The following is a 27,773-nucleotide window of genomic DNA, read 5'->3' as shown; positions in this document are numbered from 1 at the left end:
ATCAATGTTTTACACTTTAGACAAGGGCTAAGCTTTTTCCTATTTTCTTCAGATGGATCTTTCTTCCAATTTTTGAAGGATTTTCTTTGGCTAAAATAACCTCTTTCATCTCACCTTTTAACCTTGCGGTAATCATTTTGCCTTCTTTCCACCTTTCTTAATGCATGGAATACATCTGGACTTCGCTTCTAAGAACTGCATTTTTAAACAACGTCCACACCTGTTGTACACTATGGGCCTGATTTTAAAAAGCATTTACTCGAGTAAAAACCAGGTTTACTGGAGTAAATTCACTTTACTTGAGTAAGTGGGTTTTTGAAAATTGCTACAATATAAGCCATTGACTTGTCTATAGGATTTACTCACATAAGTGCACTTTACTTGAGTAAATGGCTTTTGAAAATTGCTACAATAGTAGCTACATTTACGCATGTAACTCCTTTTGAAAATTACCCCCTTAACCTTTTGCAGCTGCACCTTACAGTTTTTTTTCAAACTATTTTCCTCATTTTATCAAAGCTTCCCTTTTGAAAATTTAGTGTTAAGAGCTGTAGATTGTCCCCCTCCCAGTCATTAGTTCAAATTTGATCATGTTATGATAACTATTGCCACGTGGCCCCACCGCTGTTACCTCTCTCACCAAATCCTGCGTTCCACTAAGAATTAAATCTAAAATAGCTCCCTCTCTCGTTGGTTCCTGAACCAATTGCTCCATGAAGCAGTCGCTTATTCCATCCAGGAACTTTATGTCTCTAGAATGTCCTGATATTACATTTATCCAGTCAATATTGGGGTAATTGAAATCTGATAACATCAAGAGTCAAGAGTTATCCACTGTAATCCATGTTACCAACAACAAAAGTGGACAAAATGAAATTTAGAAATAAAGGCTAAAGAAGGCGTCAGCAAGCCTGACATTGTATGTTTACACAGAGACACCAACTGGTCTTTTCAATCATTCGCCTTCTTTTAAATTTATTAACTTCCAACAACTTTTTGTTCAAAAAATTTTTTCTTTTTCTTAAAATATCCTCCGTCAGTCATAGACTCTTTAAAGCGGATGTATTTAATTTCAATAGGGCCGTACTGAAATTAAATACATCCGCTTTAAAGAGTCTATGACTGACGGAGGATATTTTAAGAAAAAGAAAAAATTTTTTGAACAAAAAGTTGTTGGAAGTTAATAAATTTAAAAGAAGGCGAATGATTGAAAAGACCGGTTGGTGTCTCTGTGTGAACATACAACGTCAGGCTTGCTGACGCCTTCTTTAGCCTTTATTTCTAAATTTCATTTTGTCCACTTTTGTTGTTGGTAATTGAAATCTCCCATTATTACTGTATTGTTAAATTGGTTAGCTTCCCTGATTTCTCTTAGCATTTCATCAACTGTCTGATCATTTTGGCCAGGTGAACGTTATATACTCTTATCACTATACTCTTTCCCAACACACATGGGATTTCTACCCATATAGATTCTACTGAGCATTTAGTCTCTTGTATGATCTTTATCCTGTTGAACTCTATACCCTCTGGGACATAAAATGTGAATGCAAGTTGATCCTCCCTATCATCAGAGAACAATAGCACCAATAGCCAAGGGTGAGAAGGTGGATTAACATAACTTCCTTTTCTTTAATGAAGACATCAGGTAAGTAGTACATTTTTCTTCTTAGCATTCAGACACGTTAATCCACACCAGAGAGAAGTACAAAAGCTACTCCCGAACAGGGAAAGAGGCTGCCCTGGTCCGATCAACTCCGCACACACGAAGGCTGCGTCCTCCCGGGCCTGCACATCCAGGTGGTACTGCCTGGAAAAGGTATTTAAGGAGGACCACGTTGCAGCTCGACAAATCTTGACAGGATACAACAATCTAATCTCTGCCTAAGACACTGCCTGAGCCCTAGTGGAATGAACCCTAACCTGATTAGGCAACGGCTGCTCAGCATTCACATACGCAGCCCTGATAACTTCCTTAATCCAGAGGGCTATTGTAACCCGTGATGCCAGCTCACACTGTTTACTCCCACTGTAGAGTATAAACAGCTGGTCCATCTTCCTGAAAGGTTTAGAAACCTCCAAATACCTCTGATATGCTGCTTGACATCCAAGGTCCGTAACAAGTAATATTCATCCACATCTCTCTCCCTGTCTAGTGGCAGTAGGGAAATTGATTGATTCACGTACAAATCCGAGACCACCTTCGGCAAAAAAGACGGAACAGTTTGCAGCTGTACTACCCCCGGAGTTACTTGCAGAAACAGTTCCCGGTAAGACACGGACTGTAGTTTTGAAAATCTACGAGCAGAAAAAATTGCCACCAGAAACACCATCTTTAAGGTAAGTAACCTCAAGAAGAGGCTACACAGTGGTCGTAGGTGGGACCAGTTAGAAAATCCAGAACTAAAGACTCCACAAGGGCACCAGCAACCACAAGGGAGGACAAAGATGCTTCACCCCTTTTAAGAATCAGGCCACATCCAGATGGGCTGACAAAGATTCATCATTCACCTGACCTCGGAACCAGGTAAGAGTCACCACCTGTACCTTCAAGGAATTAAGGGCCAAACCCTTATTCAATCTATCCTGCAAAAACTCCAAAATGAGCAGGATCTTAACCGAATGAGGATGAACCCCTCATTCCTCACATCAAGCCTCAAACACTTGCCAAATCTGAACATAGGCTAAGGAAAGAGAGAACTTTTGTGCTCAAAGCAAGGTGGAAATCATCACAGCAGAGTACACATGCTTCAGCAACCAAGCCCTCTCAATGGCCATTCCATAAGAAAAAACGAAGTCAGATCTACGTGAAGAATAGGCCTCTGCTGTGGAACAGTAATCGAAGAGGAGAATCCACCAGGAGCCTCCACAAATCTGCATAGCACGGCCTCCTGGGCCAATCTGGCACCATCCCAGTGTATCTCTCTATTCTCCAAATCATTCTGCCCAACACGGGCAACGGGGGAAAGGCATATAGATGCTAGCCTTCCTGCCACTCCTGTATGAGGGCATCAATGCCCAAAGACTTCAGATCTCTCCTGCGACCAAAGACGTGAGGAACGTTTGCATTGTGTGATTTCGCCAGCAAGTCTAGAAATGGGAGGCCCCAGTGGCCAACTATGAGCTGGAACACTTCGTTTGACAATTTCCATTCTCCTGGATCCAGACTCTGTCTGCTGAGAAAGTCAGCTCTTACATTGTCTTTTCCTGCAATGTGTGAAGCTGAGATCTGAAGATGTACTTCCACCCATTCCATGAGTTGGAATATTTCCTGTGCCACTTGCTGGCTCTTGTTTCCTCCTGGTGATTGAATTAAGTCACTGTTGCCACAAGGTCTGACGTTATTCGGACCACTTGACTCTGCAAGCAATCAATGAATCACAAGCATGCCAACCGAATGGTACAGGCTTCCACAGTCTATTGATGCTCCAGAGCCTCTGCACTGCCAAGTCCTGACAGTGATCCCCCCCAACCCTGGAGGCTTGCATCCGATGTGAGTACTGGCTAGCCAGTGTTCAAAGGGGAACACCATTCCTTAGATTATCTGCTTGTAACCACCACTGCAGTTGGATGCTGATCTCCACCAGTAAGTGAAGCCAAATTGAGCAGCCCTGACACTGTGGACTCAAACATGCAAGAGATATGCGCTGAAGAGAATGCATATGCACCCTTGCCCATGGAGCTACCTCTAGGGTGGCTGCCATCAACCCGAGCACCTAAGACCATACAGTCAGGCATATTGATTCTGTCAATACCTGCACCTGCGTCATCAGTTTCTGAATGCGGCTCTCCGGCAGGAACACCCTGCCTTGCTTTGTGTCGAAACAAACACTGAGATACTCCAGTGTCTGGGATGGCTGCAGATTGCTCTTGGCCAAGTTCACCACCCAACCTAGTTCCTGTAGCAAGTAGATCACTTTGCGTGAGACCTGAAGGCTCTCTTTCATGCTCTTGGCCCAAATTAGCTAATCATCTAAGTATGGATGGGCCAGAATGCCATCCTCTCTTAATGCTGCCACCATGACCTTGGAGAAGGTTCTAGGTGCGGTGGCCAAGCCAAAGGGTAGTGCTCGAAACTGATAATGTTGCCCCAAAACAGTGAAACGAAGAAACCGTTGATGCTCCAGCCCGATGGTTATACGCAGGTACACCTCTAACATAAGAAACTCCCATGACTGTACTGCCATTATCACTGAGTGTAAGGTTACCATGCAGAAACAAGTTACTTGCAAATGACGGTTGACTCCCTTGAGATCCAGGATGGGGCAAAAGGAACCCTCCTTCTTGGGTACAATGAAATAATTGGAATATCGGCCCGTATTTACTTGATACATGGGTAGTGGGATCACTGCCCGCAGGCTGAGAAGCCATGACAATGTACACTCCACTGCCTGTCTCTTCTGTGGAAATTTGCTGGGAGACACCATGAAAACATCCCGAGGAACGCTGAGAAACTCCAGAGCATAGCCTTCTCTTATCACCTCTAGAACCCACTGGTCTGACATGATCTCGACCCACCTCCAATAAAAAAGAGAGGGGACTACCTATCTCCTGCTCCCAGGGATGGGTCGGCATACCTTCACAATTGAGGGGGTCCAGAGGCACCGCTGCTCGAGCCTGTACCCTGTCTGGGCTGCCTGGGAAGAAAAGACTGAGTCCTACTCAAAGGTCAAGCCCTCTGAGAAGCCACTCCTCTGTAGGGTTGAAAGCTTTTGAAACCCCTAACATGACCTCTCGCATTTAATAAGTGCGGCATCTGCTTTTTATCTTCTGGTAACCAAGGAACCTGGGACTCTCCCCACTTATTGGCCATTTTTTCCATCTCACTCCCAAACAAAAGTGATCCTTTAAAGAGCAATTTCGTAAGATTAGTCTTTGAAATTGTATTGGCTGACCAATTCCTCAGCCATAGCTGATGCCTAGCTGCTATCACTGAAGCCACCCCTCTGGCTGAAGTGCGGACCAGGTCACAGCTCGCATCTGCCAAAAAGGCAGCTACCAGTTCCATCACTGCCCTGGAATTCAAACCAGATTCATCCACTTCCTGAGAAAGAAGCAGGCAAGCCACCAGGGAGCAGCAAGAAGCTATCTGCAAATTCATTACCATCACCTCAAAGGCCTGCTTAAGGATAGCCTCAATTATCCTATCCTTCGCATCCCTTCAAAGCTGCTCCCCCTTCTACAGGGATAGTCGTCCGCTTGGTGACTTCACACATAACCGCATCCACTTTTGGAAAGCAAAACTGCTCTCTCGGCACCCGACACCAGGGGATACAGCGCTTCCAAGACTTGTCCCCCTTTAAAATTAGCTTCCAGGATACCCTATTCAAGATCATTCAATTCTTGAATAGCATCCATAATGGGGAAGAAACAAGATGCCTTACACAACGAAATTGAAATGGGATTTTTCTTTGGCTCAGACATAGAATCAGCACCCGGCACCCCCAGCATCTTCAATGGCTGGGAAATTAAAGCCAGTAACATCTCTATGAAAGAAACACAACATTGATCTATATGGCTCCAATCCAAAACGAATTTCCCCATCCTCCAGAGAGTAAGGATCGCTTTCATCATCCATGCAATCTAAGTCCCTATCAGGATGACCCGCAGCAGGTCTACTAGTCCAAGGCACCAGGCTATATGGGGATCTGCAACCTGCGATCCTGAACTTTTAGGTTTGGCCAGGGCCGCCAACTGCGCCTGAACAAAGGACTGCAGCCCTTGAAAAAATTTTACCCAAGAAAAGGCAGAAGGATCCATACCAAAACCAGGGGGTATCGGTCCTGCACACACTGAGTTGCCTTCCCCTGCTGACAAACCAGTTAGAGAAGCCCCAAAACCAGGCAAAGCCTTTGGCAGCTCCCCCTCTAGTTCCATTCCCACATCAGCAAAATCAGTCAGAGACAATTCTCCCTGAGCCTCCAAGCAGTGCTGACACAAATTAGAGGGGACAGCAGGCTGTGATGCCCAAATAAGGAAAGTAGCACAAAGGGTAAGGTGCTTAGGCTTTTTTGCTACTGGCACCATGGATAAACACTCGCTAACAGCATGCTCACCATCTGCTGAAGACGGAGAATACTGGTGAGTTGATGTCCGTACAGGGGTATATATATATATATATATATATATCGTGACATCAGCTTTGCTCAGTCTCCATCTGCTGGTAGAGGTACATAACCCACTGAGGTGTATTAACCTGTCTGAATTCTAAGAAATCTGACTTTTCTAGTTTATATATCCCTTCCAAGCTGAAGGCCAGACCAGCCCAACAGGCTTGTATTAGACTGCTGACATTAGCATACAACATTTCAAAGTGTTTTTTGTTTGCATCAACATTCTGCTTTTCAGTTGACAGGGATAAATTGGAATCTTTTAGCTCAAATGAACCTTTACTTAAAGACAAATGGACTACTTTTCTTTTTCTTAGAACCTCTCTATTGGGATGCCCTAACTCTAATGCTTCATTACTATACTTTGAAGATACCTCCCTCCGAACCATGTACTGTTGAGCAACTGTCAGTTTTCCCCTTTGACTAAGTTTATAGCCAAGAAGACCGATGCAAAATAGCCTTAAAGGCCTCCTCCTTTCTTTGTGAAAAAACAAAAGGAGATACCAAGTGTGCCACCGCCACTGGTCAAGCAAGTTCCAAGACGTAGCCATCCCTTATTCTCCCCAGGAGCCACTGGTTCATTGTCCACCTGGTTCATTTCCCCAAAAAACTGGGAAACCCATTCTTTGATTTGACAAGGAGGAAAGTGAACCTCTCTGATCTCAGTGGGGAGTCTGAACACCTTCTGTAGCATGTCTATGGCTCAACTAAAAAGACTGCAACCTACTCCCAAACTGGAACTTGGAAGAAGACCTCTTTTCAGGCACAGCACTTCTTTAATACAAGCTCATTTAGGTTTATCTTTCCAGTTGTGCAGCCACAATAGTTTCCTAAGCGACACTGAAGCCACCATAACCATTCAGAGAACTAAATAAGATCACATAAGGCATCGGTTAAGAAGGAGAGACTAGCTTCCAGCCTCTCTGCCCCCATCAATAAAGGCTGGCCCAATCCAAAACATGGAGACAGCTGTTTATACCCTGCAAAACTGAAAGAAAGACTATTTAGTGATGAAGAGCATGGCTGAACATCTTCTGCCTCTTTTACATTTGATTTGCTTTTAATGTGTGAAATAACTAAAAGCAGAGCAGAGTTGCTTACCTGTAACAGGTGTTCTCCGAGGACAGCAGGATGGTGACATCATCAGATGGAGCCCGGCATAGAACTTTGATTTCAAAGAATCTAGAACACCTGTTACAGGAAAGCAACTTTGCTTTCTCTGAGGACAAACAGGATGCTAGTTCTCACACATGGGTGAAACCGTAGCTACAGGCTGCTGAGCAGGACAAAGTGGGAAACTGCACAGTGCTGAAAGTACTATCACTCTCCCTTTTGCCTGTGAGGCAGCCATCCCACAAGGGATCCAGGCTGCAGAAGAGTTGGGTTCTACAAAGAAAAACCATATAAATGACAGACACAAAACCCTCATATGTAGCAGGGACACCTAACGCAGAGGAGTGATGCGAGTGTGAGCAGAAGCATACTCCGCATCATGGAAAACATCACAAGCAAGATTTTGGATCAGTAACCCTGTCAATGATAGTAGGTCTGGAACCTCTGGGTACAGGAAAAGCCTAGAGATGGAAGTAAGAGAAGAACAATCAGAAACAACGGCAGGGTCTATGACAGACCCCATGTGCCAAAGCACTAGACATGGCTGATCATGCAGGACAGCGACAAGAGTTTCAGGGGATGAAGGCAACCCCTGAATCAGATGCTAGCCCAAACTCCTCAGGGAGATATGTTAGACCTGAGGCTCACCACACACTGCACCCTGTCAAGGGCAGACCTATCCATCCTGTCTACAGGATGAGTCAGGTGAGCAGGAAGGCACTTCGGGCAACCTAGTGAACGGAGAAGATCTAAAGGCAGTAAAGGCCAGAACCTGGCAAAAATATAGGGAAAATTGTGGTGAATCTTTCCCTGCAGGTATACACTGCAATATACCAGGAGTGCCTTAGCTTTTCCTCCCCTCCCCCTGACATTCCAACTGGAAGGCAGAGGGAGCGAGAACACAAGGAGGCAGACCACTGGACTGCTAGGGTAAGCACAAGTCACTAAGTTGCACATCCCAACCACAAGTGAATAACTCACTGGCAGTTCCAGTAAGAAGCTACTCACCAAGACAAAGCCTTCAGCCTGCTGGGAACAGCTGAAACTGACAGCAATTACTCCAGGTAAGAATTCCAGAAACACTCTATTAAAAGACAGGAAACCGGGGTGCCACAAGTGCAAACACCTGTCAAACAGGATTTCTTCACTGGCCTGGAAACCCTAATGGTACCAGTATAGAGCCAGGGCTTAGGTATTAATACCTCAGATTGCAAATACTTCCCCCCAAGGAAGTATGCAGTCCAGTAATAGAACAATTGTTGCATGAACCAAGAATCCCCTGTCCGCAGACAGGGTTCTCACTAAAATGGGGAATTTAGCTTGCAAGCCATTGCAAGTAAGTGCAGCAACTCTGTGGTGGGGTTCCTTGTCTCCTAACTCCCTCAGTCATGGATATCGTGACAGGTTGAAAGGCATACTCATAATTTAGATGGACTAGAACCCTCCTCACTGAGGTAGGGTCCCACAGGCGAGAATGATTGGCCATAGTAGAGCTCAGCAGGTATAAAAGTGACCCAAGGACTGGAGAAACCCTTAAGGTTCACCTGGGAGCTACTCAGGAAAAGCTCTCTCGCAAAATAGACCTGCTGTGCCTTAGAACGACCTAAGGAGAGTGCTACCGCTCAACCGGCTCTCGGAGCCTTCAAGGAACCAAGAGCAATTGCCAGTCAGAAGCGGTGACATTCCTTCCTCTGGAATGGAGAATGAGTGATACCCCTTGTAGGGGTGGACAATCGTGCATCCAGAGAGGAACCCATAAGGGTTGCTCTGGAACCTAGTCAAATTTCCCCTTTCTGAAGGGAGAGGAGTAATGGGAATTGGAGCCTCCCGATCCCAAAAAAAATTTCAACTCTCCAATTGAGAGCTGAGTGACAGCCACTGATCGCTGAGGTTCAGAAGCGATCAATCCACCATGGCAGCAACCCTCAGAAGGGGTAAGCCACCCTAGTAATCAATGGAGGAGCCCCAGTAAAAACAGTCCAATGACTGCTGCTGCTGTTCCCCAGCCCCAGCACTCCAGGAGATGCACCAATTCAAAGAATCGAGGCTCTGGTCCAGAGATAAACATAAAAGAAGGGCGGAGTGAAAACCACACACATATAGATAAAACACAAGAGAAAAATGTGTGGCATAAATTATACTGGACAATACAGTGGGAAAAAAAAGGGGGGGCCCTTCGCATTTACATAAAGATTCACTGTAAATTTAACTTCGTGCACATTGTTTATTGTGCAAATGTCGAATAAAAGTAATGTGCACGAAGTTAAATTTACAGTGAACGTTTATGTAAATGCGAAGGACCTCTTTTTTTCCCCCCCCCACTGTGTTGTCCAGTATAATTTATGCCACACATTTTTCTCAGAGATAAACATGCCAGAGACCAGAGCCTCAGGGGCTTCCCCACGAGAGACATATTCCTCTTCTAGGGAGGAAAGGACTCCCGATACTACCCTCCCAGTTTATACTCCCCTTAGGGGTCGATCAGGAACAGGTTCCTAGTGCAGACCTGTGGCTGTGGTGCACAACCTGTTGTGCTCGCCACGAAAGAAACGCACATACAGACACACCTACACAGCAGAGGGAAACTGGGGAAAACGGAGCCCTCCTCTGTAGAAATACCCTGACCAGCACTCATACAGTGGTCTCCACTTGCTAGAGCAGGTGGCTACATGCCGCCAAAAGGCAAATCACAGAGTGTGTGAGGACACCAGTGAGGACACCAGTGCTCCCCAGCACTTTGCGATCAGGACTGCTGAGGAGGCCGGGACCATGACGTAATGATGGCAGAACCCTGGCTTGGCTGAGAACTGCACAGACAGGGAGAATGCAGCCCGTCATCGCTCAAGGTGCTCAGAGTAGATGCCTTGCCATACCCGAGCACACATGCTGTGCTCCACTGTCACAGTAACTCACAATGGAGTAAACAGGTGTCCCCAGTACCTCTGGTGCACTGGGTCTGGCATGGGTGGTGGTCTGTGGCGTCGCTCCTTCCTGTACCTGATAACACTGGACCCAGCCCTTGAAACTGCTTTGTGAATGGCTCACTGTTTCCCTCATGGAATGACAGCAGCAAAGTCCATGTGACCAACTGTGGCCATGTCCCGCAGCTTTTGACCACAACCACTGATGCCTACATTGGTGACAGTGCCCAAAGGGCCCATAGCGCTATCGCACTCACCAAAGAAGAGTTACATCAAAGACTCCGAATGTGGGGCATCCAGGGCGTCAGCGGTACTTGACTGAATCAGGATCAGTTCTTCGGTATATAGCGCCATTCCCAGCGCCACAGTTGCCCACTGACATTGACTGCCCAACAGCACCGCTAGAGTCCCCAAGTGCCCAAAGACATCAATGGCTGGCGGTACCAAGGATGCGAGGGGTGCCTGCAGGAAGAGGCTCTACAGCCCCAACACGGCTCATCGATGCCCAAAGGAAATGAATGCCAGTGCCATTGACTGTTCCCTCAGCTCACCTCTTCATCCGAGGGCATCGCTGCTGCAAGCATGGTGGCATCTCTCGCCAGTGGCTATGGCTGATGATAGATCCAAAAAACAGCAGGGTAGGCGATCCAGTGAAACCGTAGGTAAGCAACAAACAAAAGGATGCCACAAGAGCGTCTTTTTCAAAATTTAATCAAGGAGACGTAAAGAATCAAGTAAAATTGCCCGACTCTGGCCGAGTTTCGCCACATGTGGTGGCTGCCTCAGGGGCTGAATAGTCAGAAAACAGTGTTCAAGTGATGGTCCGGATAAAGTCTCATGTATCCGCCAACAGTGTTCGTCTCCTCTCAATGAAAAGAGTTTTGAGCAAGTTGATGTGGACGTAGAGATGTTGAGAGGAGACGAACACTGTTGGCGGATACATGAGACTTTATCCGGACCATCACTTGAACACTGTTTTCTGACTATTCAGCCCCTGAGGCAGCCACCTCATGTGGCGAAACTCGGCCAGAGTCGGGCAATTTTACTTGATTCTTTACGTCTCCTTGATTAAATTTTGAAAAAGACGCTCTTGTGGCATCCTTTTGTTTGTTGCTTACCTATGGCTGATGATAGCCTCGCTAGTTCACGAACCCAGGCAGGGCCTCCGATGGCCCCCGATCCCAATGGCTCAGGACCCCTGAGATCACTGGCATCCCATGGTGCCCAACAGCCATAGCCTATGATGGGACAGCACGGTGCTCCTCAGTGCCTGTCGGGACACCGCCAAGGAGCCTCGAGGGCACCGGATAGCTGCACCTGGATGCTCAGCGTACCAGGGTGCTTTGAGTAGATGACGACCCTGGCGCTTGATCTGTCCAAAGCTGAAATCTCTGTCACCCGAGGGCTTCAGCGGCACTCGAAGGCTCTCAAGAGTCCCGGTGACAAAGCCTTGACGACGAACAGAGCGCTCAAGGGCAATTCCAGTGCCTTGATGGTGCTCAATATAGGCGAGAGTGGCAACAAGTGGCCAACCTGCCCGATGGCCTCTATGACGGCCCCGGACCCCAATGGCATTGAATGCGCCAATTGTATTGGGCAGCTCCGCATCACGATGGCATGGAGGCCACACCTTGCGATGGCACTGAGGCCACTACCCGTGAGGGCCTCAAGGGCCCTCACGGGTAGTGGCCTCAGTGAAATGTGCAGCAAGGCCCCACATTTCGACTGCATTGAAGGCTGCCGCAGCAGTGAGGCCACACACCTCGACTGCATCGAGGGTATCCATGCAAGCACTTCGATGGAATAGAGTGTCGGTGGTACTGAGGATATCGATGGGACCGCAGCATTGGAGACACAGAGGCCTCGAGAGCATTGACATCGAGGTCAGCCCTGACGGCATCATGGGGAACCATGGAGTTCGATGGCAGACCCGGCTCCTGATGCTAGAGGTTGGTGCCGCTACTCTGCCACATCGAGACCCAAGGCATTGATGACTCCGGTGCATCGAGTCTCCACGTTCACTGATGCCTACGGCACAGAAGACTCTTACAGTATCGAGGGCAACCAAATACCTCAACAGCATCAAGAGTGACCATAGTACTCAATGGCAATGCTAGTCCCCAACGCGGTCTTGACATCAATGTTTCAGATCAACAGTGTGCTGATCATAGATATGCAATGGCAACCATTATTGGGCATGGCACCGAAGATGCGGTAGCAAGCTTCTTGCCCAGGCTCCTGCTCACCCTCTCTCCCAGGGAGACTATACTGCCATCACCAGCAAGCAGGAGGGGAATGCTACATCATCCAGGGGTTCTCGATCTCTTCACTGTCTGACCTCCATCGATGCCTATCGATCAGTGAAACATGGAACTCCTGCCCGGGTAGAACTTAGGTGAGTCCCCAGGCTCAGCAGCCTACACAGATTACCCATGGACTGCACTCAGTCAGTTCGTCCAGCACTGGACAAAAGGTACAAAAACAGACAGAGCAAGGAGAGGACACAGATACTAAACTGCAGGTCAGTATTTTTTTTTTTTTGAAAAAGGGAAGAAATAGACTCTGCCAGACTGTACAGGGACTAAAGGCCCATCATGCGGCTGGCAGACAGAGAACGAAGAAAAAAGGGAAAAGGAATAGAACTACTATAAGTAAAGGAAAGAAAACAGCTGCAGCTCTAGAAAAATCACTTACAAAGACTGTAAGGTTGACAGCAAAGTTGATCACCTTGAGATACACGGCTCCCGCGACCACACAACTCCAGAGAAAAAAAAAATGAGGGACTATGCCTAGTGGGCAGGGTGATGACTACAGCTGCACATGCTCAGTAGGGCATGTTTGAAAGTTCTAGATTCTTTGAAATCAAAGTTCCATGCCGGGCTCCATCCGATGATGTCACCCACGTGCAAGGACTACCATCCTTCTTGTCCTCGGAAAATATTTTAAAACTCTAGCTAACAGGTTACTCTGTCTAGCAGAGTATAGGTACGGCTTTTCTAATCATTTAAGTTCAACACGTTCAGTTACAAAAAACTATTACGTGATGTTTTTCCTTAAATATAAATCTACAAGTTGGCATAAACTTTCTGTCTTTCAGTGCCATTAAATGTACTTACACTGGTATCTGCAGTTGGCTGAGGGGTGGGTAACTGCACCATATACCGCCAGATGTGAGCAGTTTGGTCTCCAGATGCTACAAAAGAAGAGATGGGGAAAAAAATTACAATCAGTGGACCTTAGGTCTCTGCAGCAGCAGCTCTAGGATAGATTCTATTGAAAAGTATATGAGAGTCTAACAACAGAGCTCTTTAAATACTCCAAAAGCGCAAAATATATCCATGCTACATGCTTATGTACAGAAAAATATGATATTCGAAAAGATTATGTTTCTTTAATGCTTGAAAGGTCAATGTTGCAATTAGGTAACAGGTTTAAAAAACAAAAAACCCCCAAACTTTTTCATTGCTGCCTGTATTGACGAACTCTGTGAGGTTAAAATTCAAAGTCTATCCGAGTAACTTTTGGAGTCCTAAATTGGTCCTTTTTAAAAAGTGACTAGGGCTGAGCGCCCAAATTTAGGACCAGTTTTATAATTTAAAAGAGGGCAGTGGGGGGGGGGGGGGGGGAGGATGAAGTTAGGATGGGGAGAGGAAGTTAGGCACTTGGTACTGATTTTCAGCACTAAGACACCCTAGCTTAGGGCCCTATCTATTAAGCAATTTTCCCATAGAGATAAAGGGCCTGATTTTAAAAAGTATTTGCTTGCTTAAAATTGTGCTTTACACATGTAAATTCACTTTACTCAAGTAGGCTTCTGAAAATTATTACAATATATGTCATTAAATTGCCATAGGATTTACTCACATAAGTGCACTTTACGTGAGAAAATGGCTTTTTAAAATTACTAAGATAGTGTTATATTTAGGTGCATAACTCCTTTGAAAATTCACCTGTAAATAGGGGGAAAAAAAACTTTTGTAAGGTTCCTAAATCTAGCCAAATGAATTGCAGGCTTAAGTATTAGGGCTCCTAAATTTAGGAAAATTTTCAGCAATCTTGGTGTCAAAATTTGGCTGAAAATCCACTTACAGTTAAGGGACTAAAATTTGGGCACCTTATTTAGGCATTGAGTATTTTGGGAGAAAATTGACCCCTATGTAACAAAATCTAGTGGTAAAATTTTACCTATAAAATGTTTTTATTAAATTTGGGTTTTTTACAACTATTGGAAATAGACAAATTGCTTACAGTGAGGAAGCACCCCACCTAAATCTCTGCCCCTCATTTTAAGTTACAATGTTTAAACAAATTGTCAACATTGTCAAGTGTCCACATCATTGGTCTCTAAACTCTCCCTTTGCAGTCAGGCATGCACTCACTGGAAGCTTTGTGGAGGAGAAAGTAGATATGCAGAATCTAGAGAATACTCCTTATTAAAATTGTTTACTGTGTTTTAAAGGGCAGCTCTTATGCTTTTTTCTTCATATGTCTGGTTGCTTTTCTCCTAAAAACAGTTTAAAAATTTTATTTTTGAAAACAAAAAAATACAGTATCTACTGTACTGCAACCTTTCATATATGAACAAACTGCCATATTATGATAGAATCATGGATTAAAGGCATGAAAACTGATACAGAGAATAAAAGGATGTTCTCAGATAAGTGACAGCATGCAGGAGTATTACAAGCCAGAACAGGGGATGGGCAAACTTTATGACATGAGAGCCACATTGGTGGATCTGCCTAAATGGCAGGCCATGTTATTGGAAGGGGGAATAGAGAAGGAAGGTTCTCCTCAGAGCTCAAGTCAAGGAGCGAGGGCAGTCAGTGCTACTCAGAGCAGCATAGCCTGGATACTTCCATCCTAATCCAGACTTGGCCCATGTATGGCACTTTCTCTCCTGCAGGTCAATAGAAGAGTTGCTGCCTCCGTGGGCAGGGATACTTGTGCCACTATTAGCCAGAAGGATGACACCTGAATGTTGGATGTGGCCTGGAGGCCAGATTTTGTCCACATCTGAACTAGAAGTCAACTCACAAGAGATTGCAGCCAAATAAATGGATGCCTGTAAGTACAAAAGGTACTGATCTAAAGAAAGTAAACTCTTATTGATTAAACACATACTTAAATGGGGATGCACAAGTTAACTACCCTGCTAATTTTGCTTTACTCTATGGAACACATTTATTTATTTTAAAATACTTATATACCTCGCCTTCCAAGGTTCGGGGCAGTTTACACCAAAAACATACCGTACATAAAGCTAAAAATTAATAGTAAATGAACAGAATAGGATTAAATTAAATTAAAACAAAATAATAAAAGAATGAAAATTCATAAATAACTAAAATAATAAAATTGACCGATTTGTTTACGACACGAAGGATAGAGTGCTGTAAAGAGAAGAGGGAAAAGCAATAGTACTGTGGCGGGGGGGGGGGGCAGGGAGGCAAATAATTTAGAAAAATGTTAATCTGGGAAAGCACATTTGAAAAGATGTTTTTTTAGTGCCTTCTTGAATTCCTTAGTGTTTGTTATGAGATGAATGTATACAGAAAGGGTGTTCCAAATGATGGGGCCTATTATAGAGAAGGATCTTTCTCGGGTGATGACTAGCCTAGTAGATTTTGGAGAAGGTATCTGCAGGAGCATTTAGCATTTGGTTCTGGGATCTTAGGACTCGGGAAGGAGTATATAAATGTAATGTAGAAGAGAGCCAACAGTTTTTATTATGAATTAAATTGTGAATGATAGTAAGCAGTTTGTAATGTATACGCCATCTGATGGGTAACCAATGGAGATTATGCAATACAGGAGTGATGTGATCAAAGAATTTAGAGCCAGAGAGTAAGTGAGCTGCAGAGTTTTGAGCAAGTTGATGTGGACGTAGAGATGTTGCCGGAAGACCTGTATAAAGGGAGTTGCAGTAATCTAGACTGTATATCGTCCACATATATACGATAGGAGACACCCAAACTGGAAAGAAGTTGACAGAAAGGAGAAAGATATTAAACAAGATTGCAGAGGTGCCGATCCTTGAGGAACACAGTTTTTAACAGAAACCATGAGGAGGAGATGTTGACTATGACAGTTTGAGTTCTGTTGAGAAAGAATGATTTAAACCATTGAAAGACAGTACTGGTTAACCTAATTTTAGATAAATGGGAGAGTAGTATGTCATGGTTAATAGTGTCAAATGCGGCTGATAAATTTAGAAAGATGTAGATGTAAGAGGTTCAGAGTCAAAGCCTCGGTGTGTAGGATATCAGTGCAGGAAAGGAGAAGTGTTTCAGTGCTGTGGTGTGGTCTAAATCCAAATTAGTATTGGTCTAAAATGGAATGCTGATCAAAATATTCAGAGAGTTATTTTAATACTGCAGATTCTATGATTTTGGCAATAAATGGAAGTGTAGAAATAGGACAAAAACTGCTGAATTCAGGAATAGTAGTATTCTGTTTTTTTTGGGATGGGAGAGATCACAGCTTGTTTTAGAGAGCTACCGAACAAGCCTCTGGATAGAGAGTAATTGACAATATTAGCAATAGGTAATGAGATTTCTTCTTTAATAAGATTTAAGAAGAGTGGTGGAGCAGGGGGAAAGAGGATAAGTGGAAGGATTTGTTTTCGAAATAATCTGAATTACTTCTGTACTGGCAACAGGTTTGAAGGAGTTCAAAAAATTGAGATGGCTTTGAATCCTGACAGATAGATAAAGAATTGGGAAATGTTTTGACTAAGGTATCAATTTTGTTCTGAAAGAAATTCTTAAATGACTCACTTAAGTTTAGATTCAGGGTGGGTTTTGGATACTGACAGTTTGGATTAAATTGTTTGGTTAACCTTTTGACCGTATTGAAAAGAATTTTGGGATTATTTGCTTGAAAAATTTGTTTGGAGTAATAAGCTTTTTTTTGCTGTATTAATTGAAGAGCAATAGTTGGATAGTTTGATAAGATAGGAAGTCAGGTTGTAAGTGGATTTGTTGTTTCTCCATTAGGTTTCTAGTCTGTGGAGATTTTGCTTTAGTGTGAATAAGGCCTGGGAAAACCAAGGGGCAAAAAAAGATCTATGGGTGGAGATAGGGTTGCCTGAAGCAGCAGTGAGCGCATTGTTCCAGGTGTTGTCCATATCATCTGTGTCATTTATGTTATCTATGTTAAGCATTTGAACTTTTGAACATTAAATATCGAAACTCTGTAAACCGTTGTGATGGTGAAACCAAATGACAGTATATAAAACTCAATAAATAGAAATAAATAAAATATTGGAAAAATTAAGGATTAGCCAAAGCAGAGTGTCCTTAAAGGATTAAGGCTCAATAGTTATTCTTGAGAAGGGAGTATTTTACTATGAGGGGTGGCAGATATTTCAACGGTAGAAGAATTGCAGTTGAGTTTACAGTGAATGAGGTAGTGATCCGACCAAGGGACCGGGGTAATGGGTATAGTAGAAGCAGCTGAAATGACGGACAGATTAGTAAGTAACAGGTTTAAAGTATGTCCAGTAGAGTGAGTAGGTGAAGAGATGTGTTGTTTCAAGTCAAGGGCATTTATTGCACTGAGGAAGTTTGCAATGGTATTGGATGGATGATATTGATCATTGCGTAAATTAAAATCACCAAGGTTGACGGATTTTTCTGGGTAAAGACATGGCAAAAAATTCAATAAGGGGAGATAGATTATGTGTTAAAAGACCAGGGGGACAGTATAATAGGCAAAGATTTATCCTGTCAGAAATTAAAAGGATTAGTTCAAAGGAATTGGGGAGGCTAAGCTGAGAAAGGGAGAAAGACAGGGAACGTTTGAAAAAGGTAACCAGGCTACTGCCTTTACCGTAGGCAGGAGGGCGGTGGAAATAAGTGTAGTTAGTGGGGACAGCAAAGGTTGAGCAGGGAGGTATCGCTATCAGACGTCTAGGATTCAGTAATGCGTAAGTAGTCCAAATTAGATTGAGCTAATAGATCATAAATGATGGGAGTTTTTTTAGACAAAGATCTAATATTTATTAGGGAGATGGAAAAGGAGGCATGGGTTCGGTCATCCGGAGGGGGATAGGAGAAGGGAAGGAGGGGGATAGAGATCAGATTTGACCTTAGTCTAGGAGTGAAATGAGGACTGGCAAGGTCACCATAGCGGCCATGTCCAATAATTGTAGGGAATTGCATGATATAACAAAGTGAGATGAGCCACAGAGAAGGTGAAAAGATTGGCAATGGAAGGCGCATGTTCCTTTATGCGCGCGCACCGCCGGCACGGGCACCTCCAGCATCCAGGGTTCATTTATATCGCACCATCGCCCCAGATAGCATCATGAGAGGGGGCGTGAACGGGGTACTGCCGAAGTGAAGGCTCCAGGGATGTCAACGGAGCAGAGACTGGGGAGCCAGCATTGAGAGGCGGGTGCAGGCACAGTCAGAGTTGTTAGCAAGCAGAGGTAAGGCAGGTCGATTCCGGCATCCAGAGCGCATTTATATTGGGCCGTCGCCCCCAGATGATGTCACGAGGGGGGCGTGGACAAGGTACCGCCAAAGCAGAGGCTTCGACTGTGTCAATGGGGCAGAGACCGGGGAACCAATGTTGAGAGGCAGCTGCAGGCACAATCCAAGTTGTTAGCAGGTAGTGGCATAAAGGGCTTAATTCCTTTCAACTCAAGCTTTCATACAGGAGTTTTGAATTAGTCAGACAACTTCCTATGACAGGCTACATAAAGTACTGAAGTGGGTTCAAATCCTGAGTTAGGACCCAGGTAAAATAAATTGGGTGGATTCAACCTGGGGTCCATTTATTCACATGCCAAAATCACCACAAATACTGGACTAACCATGCCTATGTAGATGTTTAGTTAGGCTATGCCCTATTACTCTACATACATGGTGGTGCTGACATTGGAAAGACTATAATTTGGTCACAAGAAGATGATTTTAAAGGGAAAAAAAAGTGACTAAGTCATAAAAAAAAAATCCAAAACCAGCTAGTATGGTAGATGTTACACTGGCTTCTGTAAAAACAGCCCATACAGATTCCTCAGTTATACTGTCCACTTGGGTCCTTGGAACTCCCTATCTGGATCTCAGAAGCAAGAAGAAAGTAGGTACAAGGCAAATTCCTCTACAGAGTGTACATGGGACTAGAGAACTCATTCCCTTGGCCCTGGAAGCAGATTGAGTGCAGGAAAAATGTTATCTTTCCAACTACCCAAAATATAAAATCACTTGCACAATTTCATGAGTTTCCACTTGTTTTGAATAATTTAACACTGGTATTCTCTGCTTTGAACAAACTTTGAAAAAAAAACACAATGATGTGTGCAAATAAGCAAGTACAACATTATAAACAAACGTCACATTTTCAACTTTAAGACCATATTGTTCATGGGTAAAAACACATAAAATAATCTACAGAAGGGACAATCTGATGGGAAGATAACATATTGTACTTGATGAATTTATGACCAACTCCAACGAAGATAAGCTGCACAAATATCCATGCAGATATCAAAAATCCAAATTTGCTACCAAGTTAAAAATGTTTTAATTTAAAAAAAAAATCTAAATATTTTATCAGATTTAAGAATAAGAAAAGGAAGCCAGCAAAAATTAATTTTGCATTTCCACCAAAATGTAAGCTTAGTATAAAAATTCATGCAATTTCCATCACTCTGAAAACTGAACAAAAAATATCTACAAATATGATGCTAATTATTTTCTTGAACAATTTTCAAATAGTGCATGTTTTACCTGTGGTGCTAGACATTCTTATAAAAAAAAAAACTGTTCACATGAAAGAAGTGCACAGCCCTAAATTTTCTAACTGAATCTCCTCACCTGGAGCCAACTCTGTGAGAACTGCTGCAGAGGTACTCTTGTCAGAAACAACCTATAGCACAGAAGATCCTAAATCACACCAGATTCACATAAAAACTCCTTTGTGTTCAGATCATCAGTTCAGGAATTCCCCAGTCTTTTTGTGTATGTGGATGCCTTATCAATATCTAAAAGGCTTGGTGCCCATGATTCTCTCTCTCCAAACGCCACAAATCCAGTAGGGGTCCATGGGCCACAGGGTGGGAATCACTACACGTCAATGGAAGCCACGACATGCACACTTATCCCTGAGATATGGGCTCAGACTTCCAAAGCTTATTTATAAAATAAAAAACACATAGGTCCCAATTAAAGCACTTCATTAGGCTAAAGCCAGAACTTTACAAGCTGGCAAACCAAAATTGTCCAATCTAATGTATAAAGATATGAAATGCAGCCATGTACCAGCTGAAAAAAATACTTGAAAAAGCCCCTCATTTTTAGCTTATTCACAACAAATAACTCCCAGCTGTTCCATGCATTTATTTAGCATTATCTTCAAAACGAGGCTGCTCTAAGACTTCTCATTTTACTAATTACATTTTTTTTTAACACACATGGAAGATGAATTTTAAAGGAATTAGTCAAAGGTTACAACGTAATGAATAAGAACCTAGTTGTATTTGCTTATTTATATACATTATTGTGGGGTTTTTATTTTCAAAGCTTGCCCAAAGCAGAGAATACAGATATTAAGTTATTGAAAACAAGTGGAAACTTATGAAATTGTGCAAGTGATTTTTATTCTGGGTGGGTGGAGGGGTAAAATTTTGATGGCACTCTATCTCTGCTTCCAGGACCCAGGGAGTGGGTCCTCTAGTCCCATTACCCAGGTAAAACCCCATAGGCAAATTAAATTTTCCAAGGACAGCAGGATGTCAGTCCTCACAAGTGGGTGACATCATCAGATGGAGCCTGGCAAGGAACTTTTATCTCAAAGTTTCTAGAACTTTGAACATGCCCTACTGAGCATGTGCAGGATTGCATATTGCCACATGTCCCTCACCAGAGAAAGGGCTTTCTCCATAGCTAGCACCTACCTCTGGAACTCCCCCCCCCCCCCCTTCCCTCCGAATAGAACCATCACTCAACAAATTCAAAAAAGGAGTGAAAACATGGCTCTTCAAGCAGGCATACCCCGACTCAACCAATACGTAGACTTCTCCTAAATGGACCTTTCTAAGAATCTCCACTACCTGCCGTGCCCCTCCCCCCCCCCCCCTTGCTCTTCTCTTTTTCCATCTGTGCCCCTACCCTCCCCCCTTGGAATTTGCTGCACTTCATAACTCCTGTACCACTTTCTCATTGTTAAAGATAACGTTTTCTTAGTTTTGTACAAAGTTTCTCTTTCTTTCTTTCTACCTTTTTCCTCCATAGCTATTTAGTTCTTTTATGTTATTACACATAATCTCAGAATGTTTTTACAATGCTTATATCTTACACCATTTGCGTTTAACTATGACATGTTATTCTGTTCATTGTATTTTCCTCCTTTCAGTTCAATGTAAGCCGGTATGATGTGCCTCACGAATGTTGGCAAAGAAAAGTTTATAAATAAATAAATAAATAAATGTCCACACAGGGGCACCTTCAATCTAATTTCTTTGTTTATATTGGAGAAGCCAACTCATAATGGAGAACTGACATCCTGCTGTCCTCAGAGAATACATTACAGGTAAGCAACTCTGCTTTCTGCAAGAACAAGCAGAATGGCAGTCTTCACAAGTGGGGAATCTCCAACTATAGACTGCCTCAACGGAAAAAAAGGGAAAACATAAAATAGTGTCAATGGGCACAACAATTGTTTATGGTGGCAACAAGTCATTATTCTGTATATTTATCCACAGAGGGGCAAGCTTGGAACAAAACCAATGGACCCTAGGAGGGATAGAGTTGGCTTCTACATCTCAAAGAAATTCTGCAGAACAGACTGGCTGAAATTTACTGTCAAATCAGGAGTCACTGTCCAAACAATAATGCAATGCAAATGTGTGGCGAGAACACCACTTTGCAGCTGTGCAGATATCTATAGAGACTGATCTGAGGTGGGCTACCAACACTGCCATGGCTCTGACACTATGAGCCTTAATATGATCCATCAAATTCAGGCCCACTTGGGCATAACAGAAGGAGATGGAATCTGCTTGCCAATTGGATAATGTGTGTTTGGTAATGATAATCCCAGGTTTGTTGGTGTCAAAACAAACAAAAAGCTAGATGGACTTTTTATAGGCTTCTGTTCGCACCACATAGAATTCCAAGGCTCTTTTGCAGTTCAAACTGTACAGTGCTTGTTCACCATTGTGGACATGTGGCCTAGAAAAGAATATTGGAAGGACAATTGACTGATTAAGATAGAAGTTTGACATTGTCTTAGGCAGAAACTTAGGATATGTGGGCGCAAAACCACCCTATCATAAAAAAAGTTTGTATAAGCTGGATAAGTTACTAGAGCCTGGAACTCACTGATTTTGCATGCCAAAGTCACCGCCCCAAAAACATGACCTTCCAGGTCAGGTGCTTCAGCTCACAGGAATTACTGTAATTGCCTCAAAAGAGAGCTTTCATCAGATGCACCTAAAATTTATCAAATTATATTGTGATACTGCTCTTGTGAAAACTGTTTACACTCTAAAACGTGAAGCTACAAATAAGTCATTTGTAAGCAACTTCTCCAATATGCAGTAACCTGATTTGAGTGAATATTGTATTTTAAAAGAACAAAATAAAGCCAAATAATAAATAAAATAAATATTTATCAGACAGGTCAATATCGCAACTGAGGTACCAAGACACAGCAGGGGACTTGATGGGAGATTTCAAATGTAGCAAGCACCACATGAATTGGACAACCAAAATCTCTTCAGAGATGGCTCTACTTGCTATATGGTGATAAAAGGCACCAACTGCATTAAGATAGACCCTTATTGAGTTGGTCTTAAGTCCCAACTTGGAAAGATGCAGAAGGAAATGAAGCAGTTTTTATGTGGAGCAGGAGAAAGGGTCTAGAACCTTTTTCTCACACCAAAAGACAAACCTCCTCCACTTTAATCCATATGCAGTACTTCCTTGAAAACAGATCACAAGACTCATCTTCTAAAAGACCTAGAGGCTGCAAGGTTACTCTCTTGACAACCAGGCTGCGAGAGCCAGGGACCCAATGTTGAGATGGCACAACAAGCCCCGATCCTGAGTGATGAGGGTTGGAGAATTGCTCAGCCTGAATGGATCCCTGATGAACATCTCCTGTAGGAGTGGAAACTAAATCTCTTGGCCAAAAGAGGGTGATGAGAATCCTAGTCCCCTGGTCTCTTCATGACGAGTGGAATTGGAGGATATGCATACAAGATGACCTGAACTCAGACAATGACAAACGTATCTCAGGATACTTTGGTTTCAATTCCTTTCCTGAAACTGAAGAGTGGATCCTTCCTATTCTAAGTTGACACAAATAGATCTACCATGGGTATTCTTCACTTGCAGAATATTTGCTTTGTTACTTCTTCGTCCAGAGACCATTCATGGGGTTCCAGGATCTGACAATCTGTCTGCCAGGACATTCTCCTCACTTGCCAGGTATGTGGCTCTGAAGACCATCCCCTGGGAGATAGTGCAGTCCCATATCTGGACAGTCTCAACACATTATGTACAAATCCATTCCTCCCTGCTTGTTGATGTAAAACACGGCTACCTGATTATCCTTCTGGACAAGGTTTACTTTGTTGACCAATTGATCTCTGAAAGCCTTCAGAATATATAGAGCTGCCTGTAGCTTCAGGACATTCATCTGATGAAACTTTTCCTGAGCAGATCAGATTGGACACATCCATGGTTAGGACAATTTGAACTGTAGAAATTTGGAAGAATTTGAACTGTAGAAATTTGAACTGTAGAAATGTTGTCAGATTGGGTTAGATCTGCCACCAGGACAGTCAGTGGCTGAGTGATGCAAATGCAGTTCTGAAGATCTAAGTGGCTTGAATCCACAGTGATCTGTGGATCCACTGGGCTCTTCTCATGTAAAGATGTGCCAAGGGAGTAACATGAACCATTGAAGCCATGAGGTCTAACATCCTTAACATGTTCCATGCTGCTACCTGACTCTCTTGAATCCTCTCCATTATGGATATCAATGTGATAACCCTTGATGTGGAAGGAAAACTATTGCCTGAGTCAAGTTGAACAATAAGAAACATGACAGTTTGATGACAAACCCTAGCAACTCCAACATCCATTTGGTTCTACAGATTCATTCAGTGGCAAGTGCCCGAGAGGTGCTCTTGACCATCCAGTCATCTAAGTAGGGGAACACGTGCATCCTCAATTTGTATAGATGCACTATGGCGAGACATTATGTAAACTCACATAGGACTAACACTAAGCTAAAAGGTAGCGCACACAATACTGACAGTAACAGTCCTCTGTGATTAATCTGAGGTATTTTTGGTGACATGAAAATTACTCTATGTGGATGTAAGCATCCTTCAATTTAAGAGAGCATAACCTCTCTCTCTCTAAATTTGTTCAAGAGCATTAGGTTTAGGGTAGGACGGAGATCACCTGTTTTCTTTGGAAACAGGAAGTATTTGGAGTAAAATCCCTTCCCCTTTCCCTCTGTGGAATGGGCTCAAATGCACTGGTCTCTTAGAAGGAAGAAAGTGCCTTCTGCGGCAATTCCTGATGCCTCCAAGCAGGATCTGATGGTCAATTTGGAGGGTGCTGAGGATCCACATGTCTGAGGTTATGCTGGACCAACGGTTTATGTAAAACCTCAGCCTGTCCCCGACCAGAAGCTCTTCTGGCATGGGGACTGAGATCCTGGCTCTCTCTCTATGATCCAGTCAAAACCCTGTCTCAGGATTTTGACTAGAGTACTAAAAAGCATTGGTGCTAGAACAGATGCCTGGGGCACTCCACTATTCATCTTTTTCCATGGGGAAAATTTAACATTTAGGCCTACTCTCTGTTTTCTTTAACCAGTTGGAAATCCACAATAGGACACGGCAACCTATCCAATGACTTTTTAATTTCCTAAGAAGTCTCTTATGAGGGACTTTGCCAAATGCTTTCTGGAAATCCAGATACACTGTATCAACTGGCTCACCTTTATCCACATGTTTATTTACATCCTCAAAAAAACGTAGCCAATTTGCGAGGCAAGAGCTCCCTTGGCTAAATCCATGTTGTCTTTGTCCCATTAAACTATGCTTTTCTGTATGTTCAGCAATTTTGTTCTTTATGATAGTTTCTATCATTTTGCCTGGCACAGACGTCTGACTCACTGGTTTGTAATTTCCTGGATTACCCCTTGGTCCTTTTTAAAAAATTGGCGTTATATTCGTAACCCTCCAGTCTTCAGGTAAAATAGCAGATCCGCAATTTCATTTCTCAGTTCTTTCAGCACTCTGGGATTAATTTAATTTAAAAATCTTTTCTATACCATCGTTAAGGTAGGTACCGTCACAACGGTTTACAATAGGACACCTAAATTAATATTACTAATTATATTAAATTATATCCATTAAACAGGTGCCATAGAGGTTCAGTAACATGGTTTTATAATAATGATTTGGTAAATGTGATAAATCATGTCTAAATCTATCTGTATCCATTCTGAATACAAGCATAGCTTAATAACTGAATCTTTTCCTTTAGTGGAGAGAGAAAAAAATAAAAATAAAGACACACATATTGATTAAGGAGAAGTGTGTGGGTGTTCTAGTGTCCGCCCCCTGTACTTTCCTGGATTCTATTCTCCCTTCTCTTTGTGATAAGCTTGTTTAAAGAGCCATGTTTTTAAACTTTTTCTAAAGGTTTTGATGTCTCTTTGTAATCTGATTTCTAGTGACATGGTGTTCCAAAGTATGGGTCCTGCTAATGATACCATCTGGTTCAGGTGATTTGCTACTCTTTAGTTTGTCAATCTGCCCTACTATATCTTCCAGGTTCACTGAGATTAGTTTTAGTTTCTCTGAATCATCACCTTTGAATATCTCGCTTATGTCTTCCTCAGTGAATACTGAAACAAATAATTCATTTAATCTCTCTGCTATGGCATTGTCATCCCTAAGTGCTCCTTTTACCCCTTGATCATCTAATGGTCCAACTGACTTCCTAGCAGGCTTTTTACCTCAAATGTTCCTGAAAAGGTTTTTATGAGTTTTTGCTGCCACACCAAGCTTCTTTTCAAATTCTATCTTTGCTTTGCATCTGACTTGCCTGTGCTTATGCTGTTTCCTGTTTTCTTCGTTCAGATCCCTTTTCCATTTCTTGAAAGATGTTCTTTTAGATATTATAGCGCCTCTCATCTCACCTTTCAACCATGCAGGTAGTCGATTAGCCTTCTTTCCACCTTTTCTAATGCATGGAATACCTCTGTTCTGTGCTTCCAAGCTGGTATTTTTAAACAACATCCATGCCTGAGCTAAACTCTTAACCTTTGCAGTTGCTCCTTTCAGTTTTTTCCTAACTATTATCCTCATTTTATCACAGTTACTGTTTTGAAATTAAATGCTGTTGTAGTAGAATTTTTTTTGTGTGCTCCCTCTAGTTATTAAGTCAAATTTGATAATGTTGTTATCACTATTGCCGTGGCTCCAATACTGTTACCTTTCACACCAAATCCTTTGTTCCACTAAGGACTAGATCTAAAATAATTTCCCTCGTTGGTTCTTTTACCAGCTGCTCCATGAAGCAATTATATCATCTAGGAACTTTACTTTTCTAGAATTTCCTGATGTAACACTCACCCAGTCAATACTGGGATAATTGAAATCACCCATTATTACTATGCTGCTGATTTTGTTAGCTTCTCTAATTTCTTTTAGCATTTCATTATCTGTTAGTTCATTCTGGCCAGGTGGACAGTAATACACCCCCATTATTATTTCACTCCCTTTTTCACCTGTAATTTTTCTATCTATAAAAATTCAACATTGATTTTGTTTCCTGCAGAACGTTTATCCTGTTTGACTCAATGCTCTCTAACATATAGTGCCATTCTTCCACCAATTTGATCCATCCTATCATTTTGATATAATTTGAACCCTGGTATCACAGTGTCCCATTGGTTATCCTCCTTCCACCAGGTCTCTGAGATGCCAATTATATCTACCTCTTCATCCAGTGCTATACACTCTAACTCTCCCATTTTTTTTTTAAGACTTCTAGCATTTGTATATAGACATTTCAAAGTATGTTTCTTGTTTGTATTAACAATCTGTTCGTTGACAGGGGTAATTTGGAATCTTTCTGCACTTTATTAAAGGAACCTAGTCCCCTTTGGAATTTATTGCAACCTCTCTACTGGGATGCCCTATTTCCCCTGTTCTCTTAGTATCCCTTCAAAGATTCATCATTCTGAACCATATGCTTCTGAGCAACTATCGGCTTTCCCCATCATCTGGTTTAAAAGCTGCGCTCTCTCCTTTTTAAAGGTTAGTGCCAGCAGCCTGGTTCCACTCTAGTTAAGGTGGAGTCCATCCTTTCAAAAAAGGCCCTCCCTCCCCCAAAATGAAGCCCAGGTCCTAACAAATCTAAAACCCTCTTTCTTGCATTATTGTCTCATCCACACATTGAGACTTTGGAGCTCTGCCTGCCTCTGGGGTCCTGCATGTGGAATGGGAAGCATTTCTGAGAATGCTATCCTGGAGGTTTTGGATTTCAGCTTTCTACCCAAAACCCTAAATTTGGCTTCCCGAACCTCCCTCCTGCACTTTCCTACGTCATTGGTACCCACATGTACCAAGACAGCCAGCTCCTCCCCA

The 27,773-nt window shown here is 42.9% G+C and overlaps 1 protein-coding gene across 4 annotated transcripts in view; it reads right to left on the bottom strand.

Annotated features, from left to right (window-relative positions):
* Positions 1–27,773, bottom strand: part of WDR37 (WD repeat domain 37) — a 298,132-nt gene that overhangs the window by 97,898 nt on the left and 172,461 nt on the right. For all 4 annotated transcript variants that reach the window (XM_029588540.1, XM_029588542.1, XM_029588543.1 and 1 more), the window contains exon 10: positions 13,261–13,337. In XM_029588540.1, the coding sequence (XP_029444400.1) occupies positions 13,261–13,337 (77 nt within the window). The remainder of the gene's footprint in view (positions 1–13,260; positions 13,338–27,773) is intronic.

Source organism: Rhinatrema bivittatum, chromosome 2 (assembly GCF_901001135.1).
Source record: "Rhinatrema bivittatum chromosome 2, aRhiBiv1.1, whole genome shotgun sequence".
NCBI classification, from domain to species: Eukaryota; Metazoa; Chordata; class Amphibia; order Gymnophiona; family Rhinatrematidae; genus Rhinatrema; species Rhinatrema bivittatum.
The sequence above is the reverse complement of the archived record's forward strand: the minus strand, read 5'-3'. Positions and strand labels throughout refer to the sequence as shown.